Here is a 27,285-nt window from a genome sequence, read left to right on the forward strand (position 1 = left end):
GGAATCTTCTTCTCGTTTTCCTAGCTTCGCATTGAAATCACCAACTAAATACTGGTAGTGTGAAGGGTTTTCATCCAACGAACTTATATTTTGGGGTCATTCAAATAAGATGCACACTAAAAAAGTTGATTTTTAGACTTCGGTCCGAACAACCCTACGAGACATCGTGCGCACTATTTGAATAACTTCACATCTTTAGGTCTACCATATCTTGCCATATAAGACCACATTTGAGGATTCTCAATGATCTATTTAAATGGTGAAATAAATAAATGCAAAACGAGTTCGCCTAATTGTTTTCCTTTGCAGGGGCCGTCTGTTCATTTTATATTCTCTCGAACTTTTATAGAATTATAGGCATCATAGGGAAATTACTACTGTGTTTGATATTCCTAGCGAAGAATGTTTTTTTTTTGCTAAACTTTCGTTCTGATTATATAGGGGATAATATCAAATAAACATTCAAGGTCACTCAAGTCAGCAATTATACTTAGAAAAAAGCTAACAATTTGCTCTAAAAAATTCATTTTCTTTCATTTTTTTTTCTCCCTTACCGTTACAACATTTTTAACGGATAATAACACAGCGCTCAAAATATTATGTCTCCCACTCCACCGAATGCTATTACGCGACTGTCGGAACACGTAATTGTTCGAATGTGTATAGTACCCATTTCCAACTTATATGCTATTCATTGATTGACGAGCGACAATATCAGTTGAATAGACTAACACCGTCTTCAACGACACAACCTGAGTGTGCAGTTCAAATTATACGGTTGATAAAAATAAAACCTCTTGATTGGTTGATTAGTGAAAAGAAAAGTGATAGACAGAAATCATCTGTGTGTTAAGAATTGTTGAAATGTGTAACTAGGGCAGTTTTGAGAGGAATTAGAATTCGTTTAGTGACCACTCCAATTGCACCCAATTGATCAGTGTCTCATAAATTTGAAGTTTCACGTGTAACAGACATAACAAAACGAGATATAAGTAAGAGAGTGAAAGTAATTAACCGAAGGTAAATTCTTGATTTCGTTTTGCTATACTCTATTCCCAATTCAAGTGTATCATGAGTCTCTAAAATGCAAAATCGAAGAAGTTGGTGTGTGTTTGCAAGTCTCATCATCTACATAAAATTGTTTTTTTTCGTCTTTCTGTTAATATTTGAAAAGATTTGCTTAATGAATTACTGGTTTTCGTGATTTGTCTTAGCACTTTTTTAGGTGTCGTAAAATATCAAGAAATTTTATATTTTGCTTTGTTAAGGTTATATTCACAACAGAAAAATGCAAACTTATTTCTTGTGGTTTGTCGCGAATGCGTAAAGAACTATCAATAATAACTTTGTGAATAGAATAGAATCAGGAAGATACTTTGCATAAAATTTAATCTTTTCTCAAAAGACTAGACGCAAGATGAATACGAACTCATAAATAATTTAAAGTTTAAAAAAATAATAAAATTGTTTTGTTTACTTTGTAACAAAGTCTGTTTCAAAATATCTGGAATGCGAAAAACATACAGGTTATTTGTCTTAGTGATCAATTGTTTCGATATTGTATAATCCTTCACGGAATATTATGCAAACTGACTAGGGATAAATTTCGGCATAATCTTTCAAATGTTTTAACCTGCTACAGGCGGCAAGCATACGACCAGTATTATTATCGGGTCTATTACTTCCATCGATCAAAGTATTTTTAATTGTTTGATTTGAAATCTGGTACTTCAATTTTTTTTAACATGCGATTTACTATATATAAAGGACAATATTACCCAAAGCTTGTCATTATTTTTGTCGTCGTTATCGATAACCGATGAACGGTCATTGTGTCCACATAGCTTAAACAGCCTAGATGAAGTGTCGATTTACTTGTATTTGATTTTTGAATTAGTGTTCCGTTTACCTTACAATGGAATCATCTTGATCGGTTTACAATCGAAGCAAATACCAACTCTAAAAAAATCTCTGTGCAACTCAGCATTATAATGTTCTAAAATTTTGCCTCTAATGCAAAAATCGTTGTATCGATCTCGGTGCAACGCACTTCATTAGGCTCATGATGTGTCATAAATTATGTGGGTCAGCCCAGTTTGAATTCCATACAAATTCTTCCTATCATTTTGACGCGAAAGATTAATTAACATTAACCAGTCAGAAAAAGAGTGTTAACGCAGAGCGAAGATCAATTAAATTAAACTGGCCCCGAGGGCAATTGACATTTTGACATTGCCCTCAAGGCCAGTTAGACTAAACTCATCCAAAATTTCTCTCCGGTAACAGTCTACACGGTTTAAACGGAGAGTGAAATCGTGACAATTAAACTATTTTGACACTGCCCTCATGATCAGTTTTTCTAAGCCGAAATCTATCTCTTTTATTCCGTATACTGGTCCAACCCTAGATTAGAGCGAGAAGTCCGAAGACCAGCTGTTTATAACTCGTCTTGCTGGACTTGTCATTGCATTACTCCATATGTTAATGTGACACATCCCACAAGGCAAGTTCAAATAACTGATCCGAATTATATTTCCTTCTCTCTCATCATAACAGTCTATTTTTGAATCAAGATACCACCCTTCACCCATTACGATTTCTAAAAAAATGGCATCCTTGTAAAGGGATCTCATACACAATCGCAGTGAACCGACAACGAACGGGTCTCTATAACTGTTTGTTATAACATGATAATTTTACATATTTTTGGTGCTTTTATTGCAAACATAACACCTCACAGTCAATATTATTTAAAAAGATTAATTGGTAAAGCTGTGAAGATCTGAACAAAAGAATTAGTTTGTTAATTCACAGAAAAACGAGTTATCCACTTTTATATTCCGATAAACTGCATGGGTTTTTATTTCACTTTGACTTTGTGAGGACGAATCAAGCAAAAAAAAGAGAAGAATGTTGACGGCCTTATTATACTTTCATCCTCAGAAAGGCTAAATTCAAGTAAAATGAATGAAAAGACACGTAGGACTGACACTTTGTGAATATTCCGGTAGGTATCTTAGAGAGAGATTAGCAGGGCCGCACTTGCCATATCGTGAAATCCTGATTTCCACTTTCATTTTTTAGTTAAAATTCCTATAATGGCACCTCTTTTGATTAAATCTTGCGCCACTTGCCTTTCAGCACCATGATCGCCTTTTAGAAGCCAGTACGGCCCTGGCGATTAGGGACAATTTTCTTTAATATTCAGCAGATAGACACACACCACATTATATATCGTTGAGCTGGTTGAGAATAAATTCCGTTTCTATTAAGACAACATGGGCGATGGCTCACTTTCACTCCTATCGTAAAATATTAGGTTAGGTTTCATTCACAAATTACACAAGCTCTTCATGGGGGAAATCTGATAAAAACTTACGCTTGGCAAACTTTCGTTATTTGTAATTCTTCGCGTACGTAATTTGTGAATGACCACAACAAGTGAAAACAGTTTTTGCCAATCAATAGCCAAATTATTATGGATTCCCTCTGCTTAGATGGCTGAATTAACTGTTTGGACCAGATCAGATCCAAAACAATGTTAAAAGAAACTTTCATCTGAAGCGAAAAAACTGCGAGAAACCTTTTCTCAAAAAGTTTATAAGAATTCTATTAATTCCTTCGCTCAGTCCTTGACATAATTTGCCCTACTTTCTCTGTGATATTTTGTGATAATACAATTTCAATGACCGTCATTAAACCCATACTTAAAATTGCTTTCTTCACGCACCGGCCGGTACACATTCGTTTGCAACTTAGTAACAGCTTACAGCAAGAGTTAAATAAGTTTTGTAAAGTACACACATTGTCCTATAAATTGTAGAAAAACGTTGTGTGAATTTCCAGATGTCTTAAAAGAACATTTTCAAAAACCGAGACTATTAACTATTAAAATAAATTAAAAATTCAAAAAGATGGATTTCACGGTAGTATGTTGTTATACAGGTACACAGTGACACATTTCGAACGGAAAGGTTTCATTTATTTATAAAAAATTTCTGTAAATTTTGTCGGACGACAAAAATTGTAATTCAGGTCGATGTGCTTATCGCACAAAAATAAACTATTCCGCAACTTTCGATTGTTTACGGTCGATCGAAGCAGGAAATGAAAACCTGATCAGATGACTAACGACAGTACTGCTATTGGGTCTGCTACTTCGTTTGATCTAACATGTTTCCAGAGTTTGATGCGAAATCTCTTACTTCATTTCTTTCCATATGCATTTTCCAATATAAGGGCACATTCATCAGAGCTTGTTGCTGGTTTCTATAGTCGTTATCGATAACAGATGATCAGACGTTACATTGCCGATACAATGATTTTTTATTTTCGTCGCTATTATTGCATTTAGCTGGACCTACTCAATTTCCAAGTCCAACTAATCCAGAATCGTTGAAAGAATCCAGATTCTCTGTTTTAATATGAACATTCTACATTCTACTTCTTCCAGTATATAATCAAGAGATCTATCGAGCAAATGATATACTTTTTTGGGCTTAGTGTTCATTCAATCTCAAAACAGATGACAGGCATCATCAATGCAAAATCTTTTGTCTCATTAGTTTTCCTTTAGCAAACGTCGACTATTGAAAGTTATAATTGAACTGAACATAGATAACATTCAGTGGAATCTTTTTACTCTCCGACTCTCCTTGGTTGGTTGGTTTATTTGGGAAACTTTGATTTAACATTTTACAATTATTATTAACTATCAAAATTCAAATACCGATAAGGAAAATTGAACAATGTCTTAATTGGAAAATTTTATGATCAAAAACACCGAGGCCAGTCTTCGTTGGGCCCATTGTGTTATATCTCCGTTTTATTACATTTTTATATACCCCTTTCAGGTCCGAGTAGCCACTTGCTTCCTGTAATAAAAGAAAGCACGTTAGCCAAGTCTAGCTTTAACTGTTCTTCAGGAGTCAAATAAAAGTCTCCTAGATGTTCAGTCCTCAAATTTTTTAGTCCTCCGACTCTCCTTACTTTCTACATAAAAAAGCGGAAATTTTGCGTGGAGATCTAGACTCCCTTCCCAACTACGAAAGAGATTTATGGATACAAATTATGGAATGTTATTTGTAGGATTTTCCCCTGGCCTCTAGTCCTTCCACACATTTTACTAGTCGAAAACCAGCCAAGCAGGGCCTATTTTTAGGAGTTTAATTCTTAAAAATTAAATAAAATTCCTAAAATTCTAAATTTACAAATCACAGTCATTGGCGCAGTAATATTTCAGCATGAATTTGCTTCAGCTGAAGCTGATCCTCACATACTATCAAAACTGTTTATATGGTTGAAGCTGCTACACGCACGTGCGTTATTGAGGTAAAAGCGCGTAGAGACGAATAAACAGTTTTGATTGTGTCTATCAACTGAAAAACAGCTGAAGGAAATTCATGCCGAAATTTCACTGCCGCTGACTGTAAGATTTTGGAAAATAGTTATTTATCTACCACTAGATGTCGATTGTCGACCCGAGTCGAAGCCGACGTCGACAAGACGTCGTGTGCGAAAAAATACCGGCATACCTACCATGGTATATACAACGTTTTTCGCAATTTCGGGCCATAATCACCTTTCCAATGCAAAACATGTCCTACATTTTGTTCCAAAATTCTTGTGTATACAGAAATTCATTCGAACGATCAAGAAGGTTGCATAATAATACACATTGCAATGTGATGTAAAGAGACGCGTTGAATGAAATCGAGTAGTCAATGCTTAGTATATACGCTTCAACAATACGTTCGGCATAATTGTGTGACTCTATAGCCGAATGGCTATAGTCGCTGCTTTGTGTTCAAAAACCTTTTGGTGTCGGGGGTTCGATTTCTGGTCAATGCAAGATTTTTATTTATAAAAATTTAGCCTTCGTTGAAGGTAATAGGTTCTTTAGCGTGCGAAAAAAAGTTGATATCGCACTGTGTCCAGGAATACAGTGAAATAAATACCTTCAAAACGACATTAAATGGATGCATGGAAAGGTGATGATTATGGACCGGAATTGTGAAAAAGAATTTTAAGGAATTTGTAAGAATGAAATTCCTGAAAAGATGTTTCACTCTTTTCACTTCGATATTTTTCCATTTTCTACTTTTTCTATCATAACTTTCAACAGATTCTGTTTCACCTCAACCTTAACTCTACAATGCATGCATATAAATTGCTACGCAAGGTCTACAACTAAGATGTAGACACCGTTAATAATGATTCAGCTAATTTTTTGCACACACACTTATACTATCATGTAGACTCGTCTAAAGATTCTATCGTTTTCCTTGCATCGTGAGTTTAGAATATAGATTAGATAGAGATATAGACAGATACACGGGCAGCAGGTACATCTCACAACATACTTACTGTACAATAAAAGTAATAATTTTCCAGATAATTCACAATTATTTACGATGACGGAAACTGTCGCTACTGAAACGCTCATATTTGGCGAGATTCCGGATGGCAGTGACAATTTATATCGATTGAAAAATATTGGTAAGACACGCAACTGTTTTATTCGTTGTTATTCAATTGAGCGAACAGTTTTTGTTTGTTTATTTTATCCCTCAGATAAATTGAAAGATGATGGTACGTCGGTTAGTTTATCAGAAAATGAGAAAAGCGAAACTGTTACCGGTCAACCGATCTGTAATGGCAATGGTAAACCGAACGGGCAAATAATTTATCAAAATGGACATGCAAAATCGGATGCGGCTGTTATCGATATAGTTGATGATGGTAAGATTTTCATCTATTTTTCATATCTATTTTACATTCACTAGTTATAATATGATCAGTGCCGCACTGGCCCTGTGGGCGTTCGGGCGATTCCCGAATGGCCTCTTGATTGTATAGATAAATGGCAACGAATGGTCTTTTGAATTTTTTTTTCCATACAACGCCCGAAGGGCTTTTTTGAGCCAGCCCGGCACTGAATATGAGTCGCATAATGTAGACACTCTGCTATGCAAAGTTAGTTATACCTGCAAAGCTATAATTGCGTTAAGTGGCTACACTCATCCAGAACTCGGCGTCGTTGTGATTAATACTAAGTCGACTAATTAGGTTCGAAAACACAACAGAAGTAAACGTAAGTGCGAAAATACCGAAGAAATGCCATTGCGCAGGCATAATTTACTTGGACTATTCCCAGCGACCCCGTAAAACGTTACCCAAAGTTGAATACAAATGGAATTTTCTTAGAAAAGTGAAATATAATTGAAGGTTGCATTTAGATTGACTTGAATTAATTTCTAATCTACCTTGACTTTGACCTGGATCTCGACTTTTTCAAACGTGAACAATCACATGCAATTTCACAGCGCTTTATTTACGACATTTAATCATTTTACAGTGCTATTTGGATGCCACACAGAGTTCATAATATTATACCGAATGCAATTAATTTCTTCAGCTGATTTTCAGCTGATTAACTCATACAAACAAAACTGGATATGCATGTTTACACTGTGTTACCACTACCACGCGCATGATTGTACGCTCTTATACGCTCTTAAATCCGTATAAACACTCTCAACAGGTTTGTATGAGTGAACCAGCTGAAAATCAACTGAAGTGAACCTAAGCTGGATTGCCCTTTCTGAAGCAACTAGCAAACAATTTTCTCAAATAAAATTTCAGAGAGTGCCACTAGCCAGGGCATATTTTTCCAACAGAATTCTGCAATTTTTAATCGGATCTCTTCCGAATTTTCAGAAGTAAAGCGAAATATTAGGAGACTTAAGGATCATTCATAAATTACGTCATGCTTTTTCAGTGCTGCCATCAGTGAATCTTTAATAACTCAATTAATACGCACTTTTCGACGTTAAAATTATGATGTACCCCCATTTAGATGAGTGCATCGGGAGATAGAATATAATTTCAACTTCGTAGAGTGCGCTAGTAGCAACTGTAATATCATTACCGTCATAACGACGCTATTCGTGCTTTACGACTACTACTTAGGTACTTCCTCGGTTCCTTCGCTTAAAACAAGATGAGTTATTTGACCGTACAGTAAGTATCCAAGCGCGGGTATAATTTTGTGAAGATGATAGAATTTTCGACATCTTCTACACTGTACTATCCATCTTCGGGCAAAGCACAATCGTACAGTAGTTTTTGACCATACATTCTCTTCGTATGATGTTCATGACTGCTATTAAATGGTTCACATACATTTTTCTCTTGCAAACGACTTATCTCTTGCACTTGAATTTTATATTAATAACTTTTAATCTTGCCGTTGAACACAATAGCCAGTTTAAAGCAAGTTGTTGACATTCGTTCAGTACTTTGATCATTCCAAAGAAATCCATTGGTGTGTTATCATCTGAAACACGGTTTTGTTGGCGATTATTTTTATACTTTTCTGCTTTACAATAAATCATTACACGGCCAGTGCTAAGTTATCGTTTGTCGAGTGAGAGTGAAGTTGCTTTTTCGTTTCTCGTATAATCTACGTGTTCTATTCGGTAAATAAGGAATTTGTGTTATTTGATGCTAATTTGCGATCGATTCGCGTGATGCTTCCCATAAATATTAAGTTTACAAATTGTCCAACTCACCAATCATTCGTGTTCTGTTACTGTTGGTTTCATATTCTGTTATCTGAAAAATGTCTGAAGTTGATAGAGCGTACTGTGATGGAAATGCACAGGAAACTCAATTACTATTTAAATTTGTTACACACACACACAACAAATATAAAGAAATGTTTTAAAGGTCGGAGTAGGTTGAGTAGGTCTCGGTCTCATCACTCCTACTAGACAGTTACACTCGTTTCTCGGGTCAAAAACTTGCAAGAAAGGAGACTAAGGTCAGCATTTACATAATTACGAGCTTGGCTTCTGAACGAACTTATCGTGATGCTTGACCCTACAACTTCGTGCTCGTCCAACGCAAAAAAGTACACATTTTACGAGATAGAAGCTGTCGTATTTTTGAAACAATTTTTTTATGATTTATTCGAATAAGTTTTGAAGCGACGTCAACCTATAAAGACGAGGTCATATTTATACATTCAGGTCTGTAAATAATATATTCACATTTTAACAATGCTGGTCAGTGTGAACTTTTATAATAATCGCCTTTCCATGTGTATTCGTAGACAGATGAGTGTACATATTAAACTTGAGCTTCGGACTGGCTACTCGTAACTGATTTTGAACTGATTGATGTACACTCTTACCATAGCACTGTCGTCAGCTTCGGTGCTTGGCAGTGCTATGCTCTTACAGTCTTTGAAAAACTTTATTTGGATAAATATTAATATCAGGAAAAGTGATTTATACCGACGTTCTGCATGACTGTATATGATATACCAACGCACTTCAAGGACAGACGTTATTGAAGTGCGTTGGATATACTCATTTCAGGAATGATAGTGTACATCGCCTATGAAATATTCGTCGAAATATTAAATGCATAATTTTACGCAAAATGTGTGATTGCAATTCATAGAGTAACCCCGGCTTCGCTCGGGACTGCTATACTTTCGAAATGTTTAATTATTTTTCAATTTTTCCACGTTTAAAAAATATTTTTTTCCCAAAAACTATTTTTACGCGTCGAAGATGTTACACACACGGAATTTTGAAAACCGACAAATTTTCTGCTTATTGGTTTGCTGATTTTTTGTGAATTTTGCATGTTTTTTTATATGAAAAAAATCAAAAACTCAAGTAAAACATAGAAACAGAAAATGTGTCGGTTTTCAAAATTCCGTGAATGTACAAAAATGTTTTCCCATTTGAAGAATGTATCAACGACGCAAACTGAAAAAAAATCACGCGTCAAATAACGCATGAAAATGAAAAGGTTTCAAAGTGTCAAGTCTGTAGGAATCTTCGTAAAACAAAAAATAACCACAAACAAACGTTAAACTTTATATTATAGATTAGTGGAGTATCCGGCCTTGCCCCCTTTAACGAGAAAACATTTAAATATTTTCACGCGTTACAAAAATGTTTCTCTGGTCAAGAAACGCATCCACAACGTAAACAGGCAAAAAAAATTCGCGCGTCGAATAACGCATGAAAGTGAAAAATATTTCGTGAGTTCGTCCTAAGTTTTCCTCAAGTTTCAAGTCTCTAAGAATGTCCGTCTGGTCCCCTATAGAGAGACAAACGAACAAAGATTATACTTTATATTATAGATAGGTGTTTCGTGTCACACTGTTGTAATACAAATAGAATGCCTAATGCGCAACCAATATGTCAACCTGACAAAATTACTGTCTGTCGATCACAAAAGTGATCTCAGAAACTAGATGGAAATTCTATATATAATTACAGAAGTGCGTAATTAGTCGTCCTTAACTGACCGGTTTTTTTGCGGGGCTTTTTCACATTTTATTTGAATTTATTTGGTTATGACGAATTACCTACATCAATATTTAGGTGATTGTTTCTCCGAACGCATTTTGATGCACACAAAAATCATTACTTGCTCTATACTGAGAATTTCGACGTAAAAATTGTAAAAAGCATTACGAAACTGGCCGTTGCATTTCGTTGGTTGAAATTTCTGATTAAATGGTAAAAGTGTCTACATCTCTGGCTTTTGCATCACACTCAATTTCAGAGACGATTTACACCTAACTTCAAACTACAATATTTGCTGTACTGATCAACTCTAGATCGATTAGTTCAATTAAAAATATTTTTTTTAATTGATGTAATCAAGTTGCACGAGCGTTTATACCCTTGCTAGATGTTTTTTTTTCTGTTTCCAAACACATAATGAGTTTCATACAATATATTGCATTAAAAGTGCAGTTCACATTAACTACACGCTCTGTTGCGTTGCTCATTTTCATCACTGGTTTTACACCAAGTCATGCAAAGAATATCTGCGAAAATGAAAAGTTAACTCGAGTTAATTATATTTAATCAATTCACTTGCGCAAATGAAAACTAGTGCTTTTGACATCGTTATGAATGGCGTCTCGATATAACAGTTCGAAAAATATGTTTAACTGCCACACCATTCGAGATTGCAAGACTTATTACATCTATAAGCAGACGTGTTTAATTATAGTTTGCTAAAATAATCCAAAAAGTTACCCAGACTCGATCAGCAATCATTTTTTCATAAAAGTGTCTCGCAACTGCTCAGTCTGACCTCAGGCACGGTCTCTCTGCGTTGAAGTTTGCCACAGTTTACTATTTTGATCAGAGTTAGATTTTTACCCGCGAGGTGAATTTTTGCTAGATTGTGGGTGTGGCAGCAAGAGGTTTTTGAATTTAAAACACATTTATTTTCTTCTCAATATGGTAAGAAAGCAAGATCTTTGGCCGCTTCCACTTGGGATAAAGAATGAGTCTTGTCCAAGGGGGATTGGATTGGATGGGAAGGGGGTTAGCCCAGCACCAAAGCCTCTAGTGGGCCTGTTGTGCTATTGCACACGTCACTTGATCATATGAATTGTGATTTTTCATCATATATCTCCGGACTCACATAGTTCACAAATCGACCGTGTAAACGTCCTATACGTTGTGAATTCTCTAAGCCACGAGTGGTATGCGAAGACCACAACCATCACTAATGACTCATGCATTTTCCCAATGAGCGACTAGTCGATCATAGATGACGCTTATCCTACAGTCTGTTGTATATTGTGAATTGTGTCATTGACATTATGTCAATATGGCGTGATTGTTGTGAAGAAATCAAATATTGGATTTCTTTGAAATTTGCGACGTTGTTACGGTCGTACAGCCATTAGATAACTAATAGCGAGTGCTTGATCACCAAGTGATTAGAATAAAACCAGGCAAGCATTTTTGCACCGGGAGTCGAACCCGGGACCTCTTGGGTATGAAACGACTAGCCAGAATTTATGTCCACACGGTTTTCTCACGACCATGCTGTCTTAATTGGCACCTTCAACGCCACTTTTGTTTGGAATGTCCGTAACCTGTACCAACATAGAAAACTAAATTTATATCGATGTCGATATCGATATCGATGTCATAAACAAAGTGACAGTTGCAAAGAGAAATAGTTATTTATTCAAAAAAGGTTGGAAATTTACTGGGTGTTGTTTGTGACCAGAGCGTAGCGAGTGCCACAAGCAACCAGAGTAAATGAAATAACCAACCTTTTTCCCGAGATCAACTCAACGTTTTACACATCAAAAGCTCCCGAAGTTTCAACTGAGTTAAGAAAATAGCGATTTTCTCGCCTGTGTTGTCAAAAAAAAACTCATGTTCAGCCTACAGCGATAAACTCTCTAAATTACCATCTTTTTCCAAATTTCTTATTTCTCTTATTTCTCTCATTTCTCTCATTTCTCTCATTTCTCTATACATTCGTTATGGAGAAATGAGAGAAGTTGGATAAATAAGAGATATAGAAAAAGACGGTTATTTAGAGAGTTTATTGCTGTATAGAAAGAACCCCAGCGAAAAAATTTTTTGAAGTAAGATATCTCAAAGTCTAAATCTGTCGAAATCATATATCTCAAGTCTCAAAATCTAGTGTCTTTCAAAACTCAATGAGATTTGATTTCGACAGATTTAGACATTTGTGAGAATTTTTTTTTACTCGGGAAGAGTTGAGAAAATAATAATTTTCTCACCTGATCTGTCGACCGCATTTGAGTGGCGAAAATAAGATTATTTTCGCCGCACCGATGAAAAACTCTTTGTCATGATATATCTAATCATCCACCATTTTTGACAGATGTATTTAATCTACTATTAATGTTTAAAAAAATGAAAGGGAAAATTATTGTGTGCTCTCCCTCAATTCGAGCGTTTCGATTATTTATTTACTGTAGTTGTGTAAAAGTAGACGCACTATTCAAGGTCAGTCAGCAATGTTACTAATACACTGTACTTTTCCATGATTTTCGGCTATATTTTATATGTATAATATATAACGATAGGTAGACCATTTCCTATAACTAATTTTAGTTCTTGATAGCGAAAAGTTTTGTGGGTGACTTTCAATTGAATATTTCATTTACTTCACTCGAATCGTCCATGTCGTTAACATAAATTAATTATTGAAAAAGACTTAATTAAAGTCGCATTTCGAAAAGAATTACAAACAGAAAAATATGGTTAGCCGGTACGACGAAAAAACTGAACGCTTTAGTTGACCTAAGTATATCAAAGTGTTAAATGCTCGTAAACGTAAGTTCTGCAAATTGAATTGTGTTTTAAAAATGACTTAACATCAATTTATAAATGTTTCATATGCAAACGTATCACAACAAAATGTGTGTTTTAAATTCAACAAAAAATTTATTGATATCGAAAGCCGCGCATCCATAACCCAATTCTGCAAAATAACAAAATTGACAAAGAAACAAAAAAAAAATTATTTTTATTTTTCTTCGGCTAAAAATATTGTTTTTTGAACGTGAGAGACATTGAATTGACTTCCAGTGAATATTGAAAACGACTTTAAATTTATGCGCTGAATCGCTCCGAAATGTTAAGCAGTTCATTGTGCATTGCCATTGAAAATTCACTGTTCAATTAATGATAACGTAATCGCATCGTATTTATATTTATTACAATCGGTTATGCATACCCAGACAACCGGGCAATCAACATTCATTTTTGTAAACCCACAATTCAGTGCTTACAGTCACAATGTATGCAGTCTGATTTAAGATAACTATTGATTGATTCCTGTGGGGATCAAAAAAAAACTTTCAGTGATAAAAATTCGTCCATTGGATGCGTGTGAGTTTCGTAATAACAACAAATCCACTAAATTATTCAAAGATGTTCAGATGACCAAACGAAATACCGTAATTTACATGGTGCACAGTCACTAGTCAAACATTGCTCTTGATGATCAAAACTAATTATTTCAGTCAATTAGCTGTGTAAAGACTCAACAACACGTATACGTATGTCATGAAGTAATAGTTTGTTTACATTGTTGAGGTGTTGTGTAGTGTAGGTCAATGATTTCGTGTTGGGTAATTTAAAGAGTAGCGATGACAATCGATTATCGACTGAATGAAATTTTGTCCAAATCGATTTTGTGTGTTATACACTAGCCACCAGGTAACTAAGTGTCTCCAAAGTCGAATTCAAATTCTCACATTTTTTCAACGGTGCTCACGACAAGTTAGAGTTCTCGACAAATCTCAAGCAGACTATCATTTCCGATATAACCCAATCGATTGGTTTGTTGTTAACTGGTTTAACTCGAACGCGTACGCTCGCAAATCGGCACAATTTTATGTCGATTGATCCGTCGATGTTTCGCAAGAACTAACCACGACAACAATTTTTTTTAAATCGATTAAACAGCAAACGAGTTATTCATAACACACATTCAGTCACATTCCGTCTTTTTTAAAGGTACCAGTCATAAAACATGCAACATTTTGCAATATGTTTTCCTACTAATTTGGTTTGGTAACAGATAATCAGATCAATGATCTTATGATGTGAGACATAGGCGACAATTGCTTCGATTGATTACATGTTAACATGAAGCAAGAACTTATCATAGTACATTTGCATGTTGCTTTAAACCGTCATTTTGAATGCCAATTAGGTTCTGCAAATCTTGTAAATCTAAAGAGAATTTCGAAGTGAAAAGGAACTAAAATTTCTTTCTGTTCGTGTGATTGTAGACCTTCTGAAGTTAATCTAAGGCTATGCAAGGATTTTTTAGAAATTTGATTAAAAGATCTCTTGGAGTCAAATTCGTCCTACAAATACCATACTGTCTACGATTTGGGAGTTAAATCATTGCATTTCTTTAGAACCCAGTACGGTCTTGGCGCACTAGTCAAAACTAATCACTTTGACGCTAATCGTTTTTAATAGACCATTGCTGTACCCGCTCCTGATTTACATTTACTAGACAGTGCAGTCGTTTAAAATATGTCCTGCATGCACAGTGTAAATTCAAGTGTGGCACACAGGGCCTATTTTTGGAAATTTTTTCCGAAATTTCCAAAAAATTACCAAAAACTTCCAAAAACTGCGAACCAAATTTTTCCACCATTTCGAACGGTTTTGGCAACTGCTGAATCAGCCTGGCGTTTTAACTGACTCTCGATTATTTCTTGACACTTTCAGGTTTCAAATGAAGACAAGTATGATTAATTTGAAAGATGAGAGCGTCAATAATCAAACATAAATCATTGAGAGCCGGCTAAAACATAAGGCTGAGCTCTGGAGTTGCAAAAACAGTTCGAAATTATGGAAAAATTCGGTTTTTGGACGTTCGCAGTTTTTGGAAATTTTTGGCAATTTTTCCAAAAAAAAATTCCAAAAATAGGCCCTGGCACATCATGACTTTCTAAAACGAATTACCATTCATTACACTGTGTCATATGTTATCGACAAGGCCGACCAAAATTAAAAATGAGCTCTACCCAACGTCTTCTTGCTTAAGTAGCAAAATAAATGTTAAATGAAATGAAGTAAAAGATTTGATTTCACTTAAGATAAAATGAAGTAATAGATTCAGTATCCTAATGATATGCTTCACAGCCGAGAAACAAATTAACTTGGAATGGGCGAAATCCTCTAAAATTTTTAGAGTTCCAAATGTCAGCACTTCTAAGGGATTCCGTTAAGATGAGTTCGAAGCCTTTGATATATTTTCCGAAAATCGACTTAAAATAAATAACAGACGTATTGTCACAGCGATTGCAGATTGCGTACAAGTAACGCACTTCAAGCAAAAGTGATCATAGTGCAGAAAGTACTCTATTTCATATGAAAATATTTTTACAGTGTTTTACAGCTGTGTGACACACTGTCAAGTTTCAGTACCCTATTTAGAGTACCACCACAGCTCTGCTACTAGCATAAACATAAGAAATATTTGGAGGCTAATGCTATCTTAATAGGCGTTGCATTTCTTTCGTAAAGACAGGACTCATGATTTGTTAGTGTGAATAAAAACGCACAACACATGCAATCGTACACGCTAGGCTATTTTGACGTTTATATAATGAGTGTTCGAGCTAGAAGCAGTGTTATGGTACCACTCATGCTTGAAGTGCCTTGGTACAAGGCAAAACGATATATAAAACAAAATTTTACCAAGGAAATCTTACAGATCTGCACTACATCTGTTGCCATTCAGAACAATCATTTTATCCATTCGGTGCTTAAAGCTCTTCAAGCGAATCAGCTGGAAATGGAAAACTTTCACTGAATGAAATATAACAAAAAATACAAACAAACCGAAACGTCAACTCACTGTGTATGTATATGATATACTCTCATTCAATTTGACATAACAATTCCATTCACACCACACTGATATACAAAACACAACACAGCCAACATTCTACCGTGTGATCTCAAGGCGACTCAAGTTGTACAATATTATTCAGTAAAAAGAGTCTTCTTCCTACATACCAATTCATCAATCGTCATAACATTAACTAGTTTCTGTGCTTTGGATTTGTGCGAGATTCATATTTAACAATCGATGTGCTTCTGAAAAGAGCATTTTTCTATAAAAACGAGTTGTCGTGCCGATATTGTTCTAAGATCCAGTGAATGAAATCATTGATTGTAATTGATGTGAAAGTTGTTTACATTTTTTTTACATAAGTCGAGTCGAGTCGTTGGTGTTTTTTTTCCGTTGGTTTTCGTGCAATAAACCGCAAAACATATAAAATGGTTATTGTTGGTACGTTCAATAAATTACGAAAGAAAGACCAAATGTATATGTTCCATCGATAAAATATCGTTTGCCGAGAATATTGTGTCAATCGATATCGTTTAATAGAATAGATTTTAGCAAAATAATCGATAACGTTGATAAACTAATCCATATCGCAAGGCGATGTATACCTACATAAGATAAACTCTCTATCTCTATCCCCACGAATATTATTTCATACTTGAATGGCATAACATACGTATACGTATACCACATAAACTATCTCCTCTATCCACCGTATATTATACTTATCTTACAAAACATTTTTATTCATCACATCGAAAACGAGTTTTTTTATTATTATTATTGTTATTAGTCCGCATCTCGTTGCGTTCGTGATATTCATATCTGGTTTAATATTTAATTGAAACGTAAACATTTCTTTCGAATTATCAATTATTATATTTTTTTGAAACAAAGAAATTATTTTCCATTTTTGCAGGAAACTTTGTGAATGGTAAAACAATGACCAACTACGAAGAGGTAAATTTTTTATTATTTTTTTTTAAATTTTAGTTTTCACTCTCTGTTTATTGATTTTATAATAATAATACCTCTGTGTGCTTTTCGTCAATGTGCTTCCACAAGCTACGATAAGAGTTCTTTGATAAGATGGTCTTACATAGCAATACTTTAACAAGATGAAGTAATAGATTACGCTTTTGAATCTATCAAAAAACAAGTAAAAGATTTGTTAGTTTCACCAACCGATCGATATGATTACCGTCTCTGAAAGGTTTGAAACCGGTAAAACATATATTAAGTTCAGTGGCGTAGCTGCATGAGGGCTACAGTGAGCTTAGTTCACTCTGGAGACTCAAAAGAGATCACTCTGAAAAAATTGTATCTCTCTGCACAGACGTCAGAGCCGATTGAACAATGCAAAAATTGCAATAAATTTTATGAAACTATGAATAGAGATCGTAATGGATAGGATTATCATTGGGCACATCAGGCCCCACTGGTTATTAGACACAGATTAATGAATGGAAAATTACTCTAGACGAACGTTGAACATTCAAGAATATTTTACAGTTTTTTCCAAGTCGATATTTACTTTGGTTTCGAAAGCCAAAGGTACATAATGGCATCGTTTGCGAAGATTTTAGAATCAATATTGCATAAAGGTCCAGGTTCGGACCACCCCCTAGAGGCTTCGACAAAAATTATATGTGAATAGCGTGAACAGTGTCACACCCTTGGTTCGGACTGTTCTCATGATCATCCGGGCGATGCCCAAAGAGCTTTTACCTTTTTGTTTGGATTAAGGGAAATAAAGGACTTTTAAAAAAAAAATCCTCATGTAACGCTCGAAGACCTTTTTTGAGACAGCCGGCAAAATTAGCAGATCAATGCCACACTGGGAATTAATTACAAAACCTCATCAACTCAAAAATCAAAAAAACATGTGCGATGCAGTCGGCGACTTTGAAATAAGTGACGCATGTCGTTTCAGCTGTTTTTCATACAAACAAATATGTTTTTACGTTTTTAAACGGTTTTACCACTACCATGCACATGCATGTACATTGTTCACTCGTATCAACAATTATTAGCACATGTCGTCTATGAGTGAATCAGCTGAAAAACAGCTGAAACAAAATTCATCACTTATTTCAAAGTCGCCGACTGTACTTCAATTCACTACTATTTTCCTCAAAGAAATTCAGACGAGCTCAGGTCACACTGAAAATAAGTAGCTACGGCCCTGATGAAGTCAAAGTTCACGGTGGTGCTTCATTAAAATATTTTCGTTTCATTTATTTGGTTTAAGTGGATGGGTTGCGTAAATGTTTAAATTGCTAAAACATACGCACAGCTGTGTCAGCGGCTTCATTGTTTTTGAGTTAGTAAATCTGTTAAAATTTTCGTTTTCACACCGGTCGGTATTTGTTGCCTACATAAGTTTCAATAAAAACTGGCAACATGTTAGAAACGTACACACAAGAGCTTGTAATTTTAATACAAAAATTTCAAATACTTTTCCGTCTCACTCGCTAAATATTTTTTTAAAGAGCTTTTTAAAATATGATTGAAATAGAAGTTCGTTGTTTTGTAGTGGTGCACAAAGGTACCAATCAAAGTGCAAAGTTTAAATATGAAAATCGGCTGGTGTTGGATATTATAAACTGTTATCGTTAGATAGCAAAGGCCTGAGCGAAAAATCATTATGAAATTCAGATAAGTTAGCGATAGACTACGGACAATGTGTGATTGAATGGTTGAAGTAGATTTACAGTTCACATGCATCATTGAAATTTGATTGAGAAAATATTATAAGAGGCTTTCAAACTGAACCGAACACAGCCGTTCGAACCTGAAGACAAGAAGTGAATACATTTGAGGGATTCTTTTGAAAAACAGCCGACCGAAATCGGACGCATTTTCCAGTGGACTTTTTTATATGTGCCTAGAAAGGACTTCGACCCTAGAACCCAAAACCACTTTCAAAAAAATTCTTCGAAGCTTTTGTGACTGGTGATCAAAAACCGAAAACTTCCACTTTTCTTACCAAAACTTCTCCTGGTACACGAGCCGTACATGGTCTTGTGGGGTGTCATTAGAAAAGTAATCACATGTACTATTGAGCCGAATAGAGACTCATTGGTTTTAAAATTAATCCACACTGAAATATGAGCAGTTGAAGTTTTCAACCGAAAACTTGCACTTTTCTTACCAATATTTCTCCAGTTACACGAGCCGTACATGGTGGTGTGGGGTATCATTTGAAAGGTAATTTTATGTGCTTTTGGGCCAAAAAGGGTCTTATGGGGTTTGGATGCATATGCGATGAAATATAAGAAGTTGAAATGTTTAAGTGCCCATAAACGTTTTCAAAAGAATTCCTCTTTTTCTTCATGAGGGGTTTCTTTCTAGGAAAAGTCGAAACTATCTTTCTCAAGGATTTCAGGAACAGACATTACTCCTTTCTTTCTGATTAAACTGATCCCGAACCATTTTTCGACGATTCTTACCTCGTCCTTATCGTTTACTGTAATATGTGAACAGGAAAGCCCAATAATCTTACTTTCGCAACGTTCAGAAAATATAAGAAAAGTGATTGGTGAAGTCGAATCAGCTGCTTTGGTGAAGCACTAAAAGATACTTTCATTACTGCTTTGCACACGTAAAAAATCCCACTTTCGTATCTAAGCTGTTCTTCTTGGTTTCTCGGATTTTCCTCAGTTTCTATTTGAAATAGCATACGAACTGAGAGGAAACGGCAGTAACAGTTTAGACACGAAAGTGGGATTTTGTACGTGTGCAAAGTAGTATTACACGCCATCATGAGAAACGTTGAGTTGAGTTCGGAAAAGACAGAGCAATTATTCTAACTTGTACTGTTATTAGAATTTGATATTGTCTCCGCTTGGCTTACAAACATCAACTGCTCGTAAAAGCATCATGCTATGAAAATTTCAAAAATCAAACTTTTGAGGCTGATGAATGCCCATTACTGTTACGCTTTACATCATTTTAAATTAAAGAAAAAAAAAGTTTGGAATTGAAATTGACATTGAGAATTATGTTGTGATTGTTTGATGCAAATTTAATCGACCGTTGAATATTCATCAAGTTCGTATAATGGTCGAATTTTGCATTTTTTTAAAGCGATGGGAAAAATTACTTTCGGTAATGTCAATACCGGCCGTTTTGAACAAAAAAAATAATGAGTTTCAGTCTGAGTTTCATTTGCATGTCAGACGTTTAAAGAAATTCATTTACATTCTATCAAATAGACGTTATAATATGGGAGATACGATTGAGTCGTGGGTTATTCCATATAGTACATGGAATCCAAACAAATGTTAAAAGCACAGAGACTAGGCATGGGTATTGAGACATTAAATAGATGACTTAACTAACAAGCAATCCCATCTTAAACATTACACATCGTACAGTTACTAAGGTTCATATCCTTCTTATTCATCAGATAGTTCAAACTGCGAGAGCAGCATTTGCCACAGGGAAAACACGCAATGTAGAGTTCAGGTAATTCAATACTAGTGGAGAATACATAAATTGCATAACGCAAGTGGGCAGTCGGGGATCTACAAATCAACGTTATATGATTTATGAACCTCTTCCACTCATTGCCAAATTTCGAATAATTTTCAATTTCAACAAAAAAATATCCAGAGAACGGCAGCTCAAGCAGCTGATGCGTATGTACGAGGAGAACACCACTGAAATGTGTGACGCCTTGGCATCCGACTTAAGGAAACACAAACAGGAAGCCATTGTCTTAGAAGTGGAATTTTTGAAAAATGATCTTCGACACACACTTATGAGCCTGCGAGAGTGGTGTAAACCAGAAGAGGTAAAGACATACAATGCTCGCAAACTCTGAACATTGAATCTTAAAATCACTTTCCGTCACTTATTAGCCAGAAAAATCGTTTGTTAACCTAATGGACAAAGTACGGATCTACAAAGATCCCTATGGTGTTGCTCTTGTCATGGGCGCTTGGAATTATCCGATGCAATTGACCTTGCTACCGGTCGGTGCAGCTATTGCAGCTGGTAATTGTGTTATAGTAAAGCCGAGTGAAGTTGCGCCAGCCACTGCTAAGTTTATAGCTGAAACCTTGCCAAAGTATATTGATAATGTGAGTCACAGTCGGTTAGGACGTCGAATGTCCAACAGCTAATAATAATTTGTGATTCGATGCAGGAATGTTACCAAGTCGTCCTCGGCGGAATACCGGAAACAACTGAACTGCTCAAGCAGCGTTTCGACTATATTTTCTACACTGGATCAACACGAGTCGGACAAATCATACATCAGGCTGCCAATAAATACTTAACTCCAGTCACGTTAGAATTAGGCGGTAAAAGGTTAGGATTGGATTAGGATGATGTCGAGCCAATTGTATCAACAAATTTTTGAATTTTCAGTCCTTGCTACATTGATAACACAGCCGACATTTCAATTACGACAAAAAGAGTTTTGTGGGGTAAACTTGTTAATGTCGGTCAAACGTGCATCGCACCCGATTACATTTTGTGCACCAAAGAAGTGCAGACGAAATTCGTTGAAGAAGCCAAGAAAGTGCTGGACGAATGGTATGGCAAGAATCCACAAGAAAGTCCCGATTTGTGTCGAATTGTGAATCAAACCAATTTCCAGTGAGTTGAACTTTGAGAATTAAGGCTGATGTAGACGTGAGAGTTGTCTCAAAATTGTTTTCCCCGGTTCTCACGTCCGTTGGTGGTAGTGTCAAGATCTTAATTAAAAATGGTTTTCAGTCGCTTAACAACCCTTCTAAAGTCTGGAAATGTCGCGATTGGTGGAAGGAGTGATGTTCAAGACCTGTACATCGAACCAACCATTCTAATTGATGTCAAACCAACCGATCCGGTTATGCAAGAGGAAATATTTGGACCAATTTTACCCATTGTTAACATTGACAATGCCTACGACGCTATCAAATTCATAAACTCCAGGTACCATTCCTAAAATAGTTTTCTTCTCGTTTTACATCTATATGTTAGCTTTTCAACCATAAGCGAGCGCATTTTGTTTTCTGCATTTGAATTCACATTCTCATTAAATTCGAAATCGAAATCCAAAATTTTCATTCAGAGACACAGCACTTGTCATGTACATTTTCACATTGGATAATCAAGTACAAGACCTGTTCATTAATGCAACACAAGCCGGCAGTATGTGTATGAACGACACGATAATGCAGTACGCTGGTAAGAATTTGAATATGGGACCGGTAGTGCCGTAGTTTCGGGATTTCTTAGTTTTTCCTCTTTGGTTCTTAATTCTTTTTGGTGTGACCTTTCTAGTTTTACGAGTTTTCGGTGCCTCTCTATACCTAATCTGATTGAATTAACAAAATGAATCTTAGTTCGAATTTTACTAATTTTTTGCTTTAAATTTACTAATTGACTGAATTGCTGAGACCCCGCGATGGTTGAATGTACCGCAAAATTTTCGGACTAACAAATCGAATGCCAGTAAGTGGGAAGAAAAAGAGTCGTAAACTAACTTAAATGGATGGAGGTGAATTGACCTAATACCTAAATCGTTGAACTAAATTAAGAAATCTAATTCAGTGGCAGCAATTCAATTAAAATGTTTTGTCGAATGAATCAATAAGATTTTCCGCGCATATCTTGGTTACAGTCAGAGGAAGTGAAATTTCAGCATGTATTTGTGTCATCTGTTTGTACGTCTTTACACGGTTTCATCAATAACACGCACGTGCGTGCTGCAGCTTCAACTGTATAAACAGTTTTGATTGTATGTGTGGATCAACTGAAAAACAGCTGAAGTAAATTCATGCTTAAATTTCACTGCCTCTTACTGTACTATCCTTACGAAAGTAAAGATTTTGTCAATTGAAAGATGAACCAATGTAATTCACTCAAGTCTTTAAATAGCCTGAAGTTGGAAGATTTATTTGTAGATAAGAACTCTTCTCCTAATTGGTGTTAGTGCAGCGAGTGGTACAATTTTTTATCGATTCACTTAATGCTTGGAACGGGTTCAGTCTGACCGGAACCCGAACCAGATATAGACCCGAACCTGATTTTGACCGACCCGAACCTGAACTAAGATTTCCAGTTCGACCCGAACTTGGTCTGCACCTGAAATTTTCGATTTCGGGCTCAAACTGAACCGGACCCGAAACTCAATTGACTCAACCCGAACTGAAATTTTGCTTCCAGGGTTGACCCGCAATTTTTCGTGAAAATTTGTAATTTCTGGTGTAAAATTTTCAGGTTGCCCAAACCCGATTCAACCTGAAAATTTCAGGTTGAGTTCAGGTTCGGGTCAAATGCGAAAGTAAAAGTTCAAGTTCGGTTCGAATCTGAAATTTTAGAATGAAATCCCAGAGTTAAATTGACTTTGTTGGCAGTTGCCCAATACTTGTATAATATCTAGACCGTAGGGTGATTCTCCTCTGCCATACAAACGAATTTAAAAAATTTAAACGAAGCGAGTAAGTACGCACATTGTCTCGCACATTGCACAATCTCTTCAAAAATCATGAACACTGAAGCATTACGCATTTGTAAATCGTCTAAATCGTTCATGCAATAAATTTGAATGTTTCACCCACATGCATCCATGTGTGAGTCAAAATCCACTTCATTTATCAGATTTGTGCCATTTTCAACCAGATCAATTTGCTAAACAAAAATTGTTGTTTTCAATACATATAGGGAGAAACCTCTTGCTCTGTATATATTCAGCAAGAAAGTTGACGATAGAGACACCATTTTGAATAATACATCTTGTGGTGGAATCTCTGTGAACGATATTGGTGTGCATTTAGCAGGTAGTTTGTTGTTTATAATTTGAATTTTAATGTGGATACAACAATTAGCATTTACCTACTGGACAAATCGAATGGAAAAGTTTTTTTTTATTTTTGGAATTATTTTAACCTTTCGCGGACAGGGTAATGTTTAACATCGTGTCTACTACTTCTTTTGATCAAGAAGTTGAAGTGAAATCTTGTACTTCATTTCTGTTAGCAAGCATTGTGCTCGCAATGATCAGACTTTAATTCTATCGTCGCCACCAATAAATAGTATAAATATCCGTCCGTGAAAGGTTAATTATGTTTTTCTTAACTATACTATGCTTTACGCTAAAATGTGTGATACCTAAACCTACCGCGGATTTTTCAGGTTTTTTTTTGATCGATTTGGTAGCAAGAGTTCGAAATAGCGGATGAACTCTCGGATATAATGCTCGACATTAACCATGTTGTGTTATGTTGTCGACCCTCTACGGATTTATAATTTTGATCAAATGGAAGTAGTAGTAGTAGAAAACAACGAAGATTTTTAGAGGTAGATGACGAATCTAGTGAGACATAAATCGAACTCTTGTTCCCAAATTACCTGAACAATTTGCGATATCATTCAAAATTGACCGCAGTCAACGATCAATCGAAAATGATTCTCCTGCTGGCATTAACCCTCAAACAATTTCACCGAAAATCATTGACTAAGAAATTGCATTCCATAGTTGACTCGCTACCGTTCGGAGGTGTTGGCAACAGTGGAATAGGCGCCTATCACGGAAAATATTCCTTCGATTCGTTTACCCATAAGAAATCCTGTTTGATAAAGAGTTTCAATTCGCTGGGAGAGAATTTGGCATCGTAAGTTGTAACATTTTGAGAGAAGAAATCTGGAGGCACGGACTAATATGAAATATCGACTTTTCCTGTTAGATCACGGTATCCACCGTATTCGGAAAAGAAGACCAACTTGCTGACACTGCTGTTGAAGAAACGCAGCGGCCTGCCGACGAAATATTTGTCGTACATTCTGTTCTTTGGATTGGGTGTGGGCACCACCTTTTTGATCAACGCTTTGACCAAGGTAATTTAATCGAGACATTTTCGTTTTTTTTTTATTTATTTTCAAAATTCATGGAACTCACTTTCGTTTCTGTTAATGTTTTTTTTGGCCATTCTGTTTTCCTTTTATCACTTTTGACCTTACTAACTCACAGAGGAACATGTTTTAGCGCAAACGTTGGTCGTGGAATTAATTCGCGTTAAACTTTGATGTGAAATTTTTCTTCTTCTGTGTATTACGCTACAATGACTTCATTGTTGAACGAACCAACGTATAATCATTTTTGTTGAAACTATAATTCGCACAATCTTTTGTTTTTATGTAATTTCTATATAAATCGTCAGCCAAGAAGTAAAAATAAAAATTTGTTTGAAATAAAGAAACTCGTTTTCATAACCGTGGCACCTATCTATGCATATACCATCTTGGATCACGGCATTATATTAGGAGCATTGAGGAATATATCGCGAAGTTTTCATTAATCTTACAGTCGATGACTTTGAAGTAATTGAGTCAGTTCGTTTCAGCTGTTTTTTAGCAAATGTTTTACGTCTTTAAACGGTTTTACCACTATCACGCATTTGTATGTATGAGTGAAACAGCTGAAACAGTGTGTGTCACTTATTTCAAAGTCCCCGACTGTAATATTCAAGAATTAAAAATATTTCTCTTCTGAATCAACTGTCTTCAGACTTCCATAATCATCATAGTATAATTCATGGTTTCATTGTCCGTTGTACCCTGTGTTCGGTACAGTAAACAACGCTCTGAGCAACAATTTTATGTGTCTCTTCCTCTAACAGAGAACGAACTAACTTGTCGATCACTTCATTTGACTACAATTACAGGCCACTATCTCATCACAAGAAACCTATTTTACTTGAGTGTGCAGCTGTTATCAACTCTTATCTGTACACTTGATTCAACTCGCACAACTCGAACATTTCAACCAAAACTGTTGAACCAAAACAATGTAAATGTTTTAGTTCTTTTATTGGTTGAATGAGCTTGATGCGAGCTTTATTTTTTTTTATTTTTATTCATTTATTTCGTCAATGGCGATACGCCCCCTGACTACTTACATTTTCGATTTTACAATTTTCACAGATAAGTTCACAAACAGAATTCATTAAAATCTAAGTTATACAAATAATAATACATAATGTCCATCTCAAAGCATAATCAATAATCATAATCACGACAATCACGCAAAGCTACTCGTCGACGGAAAGACGATAACAAAAATTCAAAAATTCATCGGTTTTCTAGCGGTTCACGAATTCCCTAGCGACGACTTTGCCAGGCCAGAGCTTACTATCGATTACAGAGTTTTGAGCTTTTGCTTAATACTAATGGAAGTTCTAACTTTCTCAGTGGAATTCAATAGAAGTTTTTAGGTTCGTAAATTTTACAAAACGTCGCTCATCGGCTGCAACGTTGTGCTGATGGACCGATAAACTCTTTACCATTGTCCTCTGATTCATTCACAATCAATTTATTCTTAATTCGCCTAATCGACCGCTTTTTTTCGCATTTCAGACGGACGATAACTAGAGCGAAATGTACCTTTTAAACTGCCTACTATCAACATTCCAGTGCGCATTTCAACACAAATACTAAGTTGTGTTTCGCTTAGTTTATACACTTGAAGAAAACCAAAATGATTTACCGTCAAGCCTGCGCGCATGATCATTTACATTACTAATTTAAGATAACACCATGTGGTTTAGACGACAACTGGATGCATTTTCTATGAAAAGGTTTTCACTTTTGGATAACTAATGGCTAATTTTCGTGATTTTTTAGTAAAAGAAAGACAAAAACAAAATTCTGGTCGAAGTTTTGTGAAGTTTCGATGCATTCGAAACAACGATAAAGAGTCATCTTCGATAGGTTGTAAGGAGGAAATGTTATTGATATTATTGAAATCTTCTATTAAACGTTATAACGGTTTATGATAAAACCACTGGTGTTTCTACTACATATTACTCTTGTCACGGGATACAACTCTTTTTAGCCCCGTACGAAGTACGAAGGGGCTTATAGGATTACGATGCCGTGTGTAATTGATGGAATTCGAAGCAGACGGTAAGGGCAAAGTGTTTGCCTATGTTCATAGATGACGAATCCGCAATAAAAATTTGGGCCGTCTGTCTGTCACGTCGATATCTTGAGTAAATCAAATCCGATTTCAAATTTTTTTTTTCCCTGAAAGATAGTCAAAATAATGAGGCTAAGTTCGAAGATGGGCATATTCGGGTCGGCCCTTCGTGAGTTAGG

The 27,285-nt window shown here is 35.6% G+C and overlaps 1 protein-coding gene across 23 annotated transcripts; it reads left to right on the plus strand.

The window, feature by feature from the left end:
- Positions 1 to 689: 689 nt before the first annotated feature.
- LOC119079331 (aldehyde dehydrogenase, dimeric NADP-preferring) lies at positions 690 to 26,968 on the plus strand. 23 transcript variants are annotated; one of them, XM_037187130.1, is made up of 14 exons: positions 690 to 1,020; positions 6,394 to 6,498; positions 6,574 to 6,741; positions 17,114 to 17,154; positions 20,606 to 20,664; positions 20,812 to 20,992; positions 21,060 to 21,281; positions 21,347 to 21,510; positions 21,571 to 21,801; positions 21,922 to 22,119; positions 23,854 to 23,969; positions 24,668 to 24,803; positions 24,876 to 25,026; positions 26,545 to 26,968. In XM_037187130.1, the coding sequence occupies exons 2-14, from the start codon at positions 6,414 to 6,416 to the stop codon at positions 26,557 to 26,559; spliced, it is 1,767 nt and encodes a 588-aa protein (XP_037043025.1). In that variant the 5' UTR covers positions 690 to 1,020; positions 6,394 to 6,413; the 3' UTR covers positions 26,560 to 26,968. The 23 variants fall into 23 exon arrangements, with proteins under 23 accessions (XP_037043025.1, XP_037043027.1, XP_037043024.1 ...); XM_037187132.1 differs by lacking the exon at positions 23,854 to 23,969 and adding an exon at positions 22,259 to 22,374 and having other exon boundaries at positions 694 to 1,020; XM_037187129.1 differs by lacking the exons at positions 23,854 to 23,969; positions 26,545 to 26,968 and adding exons at positions 22,259 to 22,374; positions 25,175 to 25,384 and having other exon boundaries at positions 695 to 1,020.
- The last annotated feature ends 317 nt before the right edge of the window (positions 26,969 to 27,285 follow it).

Source organism: Bradysia coprophila, unplaced genomic scaffold (genome assembly GCF_014529535.1).
Source record: "Bradysia coprophila strain Holo2 unplaced genomic scaffold, BU_Bcop_v1 contig_324, whole genome shotgun sequence".
Classification (NCBI taxonomy): domain Eukaryota; kingdom Metazoa; phylum Arthropoda; class Insecta; order Diptera; family Sciaridae; genus Bradysia; species Bradysia coprophila.